Source organism: Hordeum vulgare, chromosome 2H, assembly GCF_904849725.1.
Source record: "Hordeum vulgare subsp. vulgare chromosome 2H, MorexV3_pseudomolecules_assembly, whole genome shotgun sequence".
In the NCBI taxonomy this organism is placed as follows: domain Eukaryota; kingdom Viridiplantae; phylum Streptophyta; class Magnoliopsida; order Poales; family Poaceae; genus Hordeum; species Hordeum vulgare.
In genome coordinates, this window is record NC_058519.1 from 656,017,757 (window position 1) to 656,021,114 (window position 3,358).

At 56.6% G+C, this 3,358-nt stretch overlaps 1 protein-coding gene across 1 annotated transcript; it reads right to left on the reverse strand.

Moving 5' to 3' along the window:
- Nucleotides 1-708: 708 nt before the first annotated feature.
- On the reverse strand, nt 709-2,306 carry LOC123428928 (endoglucanase 15-like). The gene has a single exon (XM_045113023.1). It carries the CDS (start codon nt 2,304-2,306, stop codon nt 990-992), a length of 1,317 nt encoding a protein of 438 aa, XP_044968958.1. The 3' UTR covers nt 709-989.
- Between the last annotated feature and the right edge of the window lie 1,052 nt (nt 2,307-3,358).

The window sequence follows — 3,358 nt, forward strand, 5'->3', positions numbered from 1 at the left end:
TTCTGCTTGCACACCATTTGCGACTTCAATACTTCTTTCTTTTCTTTGCATGATCCTCGTCGAACTGAATCCGTTTGCAACATGAACAGTTGCACCTGAGTCAATCCACCAAGTAGATTTTGAAAACTGTAAATACAGGGATTCATTAACAAAGGAAACGATGTCGTTACCTCTCTTTGCCATGAAGGCCTTTAGCCACTCAGAGGCACAAACTGTTTTTAAGATTTTTACACGGACTTTTGTTTAAAATTATTGATTTTTTTTATTTTACAGACATTTTTTAAAAATTTAAACATTTTTTAATTTATGCAAACATTTTTAAAAACTCCTGAGTAGTTTTTGAATTCTCAAAAAAATATGTTTTTTTAATATTTTATTTCAAAATTCTCATTTTCTTAAATTTAAGAAAAGTTTTTGAAGTTCTAAATTATTTAAAGTAGAAAAAATTGGAACTGAAAAGTAAAATAAAAAAACTAAACTAAAAGAACAGGCAGCCACGCATGGGCCGGCCCAAATAGGTGTGCTGCATGTTTTTCCTATGCCCAGAGCGTAATATAGAAGGTGCCTACATGGGCCGGCCCAGTCCGAAGATTTTACTGTTTGAAACGTTTTTTATGACTTATAAGTGGCAATTGTGGGTAATTTTCATTAACTTTATGGACAATGTTAATGACGAACGATGGAAGCACTAATTGCTTTATTAGTAGATAAAGAGTAAAGATTAAAGCTGAGGCAATGCCTTGTATTTTTCAATCAAAACTTGAAAAAGTAAGAAGGATCGACATTACATCTCCATCTCCCTGAAATCCAAATCCCTCTCTGGCCTAACCGAACACTCTCGGGAGGAAGAGGATGAGCACAACGCCATTCTTAATCTCTTAACTCCTTCCTCCCATCCCAATGAACCCATCACTCACCAAAACAAAAACCCTGGATTATCCTAGCTAGGACCTCAAACATGCATGGAAAGAGTTCACTCACTCACTCACTCACACCAGCTTGTATCCGGTGACCCACACATTGGCCGGAGGGCCGGGCTGCACGTACCCAAACCTAACGCTCCTCCCGGGGCGCAGCGCCCGCAGCCACCTCCGGGGAACGTACCCGTACCGCGCCTTGTCGAGCCCCCACAGCCTGCCGGCGAGCTCCGAGACGCCGAGGTGGAGCCCCCGCACCGTCTTCCGGGACCTGTTGGTCACCGTCACCGAGTACCTGTGGTACGTCCTGCGCCTGACCTCCCATGTCCCCGTCACGTTCTGCTCCACCTCAAGGTGAGGATGCCGCCGACGAGCCGCCGCCAACCTCGCTGTGCGGTTCGCGGCCGCCTCCGCCGGGAGCGACGGCCGGTACTCGTCCAGCCCGCCGCAGGCGCCGGCGAGGCGGGCGAGGACGCCGAGCAGCGGCGCGCTGTTGTAGGTGGCCGCCTCGGTCTGCTCGTAGTTGTTCCTCTCGTCGGCGAAGTCGTCGTACTCGTCGGGGCCCCCGACGACGGCGCCGTCCAGCGTGTTGGGGTTGACGGCCTGCTTGCTGTACCAGCTCGCGTAGCCCTCCTGGCAGCTCACGAACGACGGGTCCGTCCTCACCGACACGATGGAGGCGCCCCGGTGGTGCACCTGCCGCGGGTAGTTGAGCCCGTACCCGACCATGTAGCTCGTCGCCCTCGGGTTGTCCCCCAGGATGTAGTTCACCTGGGACCTGACGAACGCGAGGATCTCGTAGGGCCGCGCGGCGCCGCCAGGGCAGCGCACGGCGCCCCCGCCGGCCACCGTCGCGTAGTCGGCGTACGCCGTGAGCAGGAAGGAGGCGCTGGTGACGAACTGGAGGTTGTTCCACCGCTGGTGGTACATGATGCCGCCGGGGGTCCTCGGGACGTTGACGGTGCCCTTACCGACGCACGAGCACACGAAGAACTCGGCGTTCTGCCGGTACCTCTGCAGCGCCGCCGCGTGCTCGCCGGCCTTGTTGGCCTCCGCGGCGACGCTCTGGGCGTCGAGGTGCCGGGGCAGCTCCACCACCACCTCAAGGTAGCCCTTCTCCGCGGCGGCCAGGAGCGGCGTCTTCCCGGCCTCGTTCGCCTCCGCGGCGACGCCCTGGGCGTCGAGGTGCCGGAGCAGCTCCACCACCACCTCGAGGCGGCCCTTCTCCACGGCAGCCAGGAGCGGCGTCTCCCCGGCCTCGTTGGCCACCGCGGCCACGGCGCAGCGGACCGCCTCCAGCCCCTCTCCTACCTCCCCCGCCGCCACGACCAGCGCCGCCTCGTCCAGCGCGCGACGCAGCGCTGCGGCGTCCCCGACCCGCGCCGCCATGTGGATCCGAACTTCCTTGCCGGATGCGGGGAAGATGGCGGACGTGGGCTCCCACAACAGGCGCGCGCGTGGCAAAGCCGGGTGCAGCCGTTCGTGGCCAGAGGCTTGCGGGCATGGCGTGTTGGGGAACTTCGCATGGGAAACAAAAATTTTCCTACGCGCACGAAGACCTATCATGGTGATGTCCATCTACGAGAGGGGATGAGTGATCTATGTACCCTTATAGACCGTACAGCAGAAGCGTTAGAGAACGCGGTTGATGTAGTGGAACGTCCTCACGTCCCTCGATCCGCCCCGCGAACAATCCCGCGATCAGTCCCACGATCTAGTACCGAACGGACGGCACCTCCGCGTTCAGCACACGTACAGCTCGACGATGATCTCGGCCTTCTTGATCCAGCAAGAGAGACGGAGAGGTAGAAGAGTTCTCCGGCAGCGTGACGGTGCTCCGGAGGTTGGTGATGACCTTGTCTCAGCAGGGCTCCGCCTGAGCTCCGCAGAAACGCGATCTAGAGGAAAAACCGTGGAGGTATGTGGTCGGGCTGCCGTGGAAAATTCGTCTCAAATCAGCCCTAAAACCTCCGTATATATAGGTGGGAGGGAGGGGGGCCTTGCCTTGGGGTCCAAGGACCCTCAAGGAGTCGGCCAAGCCAAGGGGGAGGACTCTCCCCCCCAAACCGAGTTGGACTAGGTTTGGTGGGAGGGAGTCCCCTTCCCTTCCCACCTCCTCCCTTTTTTTCTTTTTCTTTTTCCTTTGATTTCTTATCCTTGGCGCATAGGGCCCTTTTGGGCTGTCCCACCAGCCCACTAAGGGCTGGTGCGCCACCCTTATGGCCTATGGGCTTCCCCGGGGTGGTTTGCCCCCCCCCCCCCCCCCCGCGGTGAACTCCCGGAACCCATTCGTCATTCCCGGTACATTCCCGGTAACTCCGAAAACCTTCCGGTAATCAAATGAGGTCATCCTATATATCAATCTTCGTTTCCGGACCATTCCGGAAACCCTCGTGACGTCCGTGATCTCATCCGGGACTCCGAACAACATTCGGTAACCA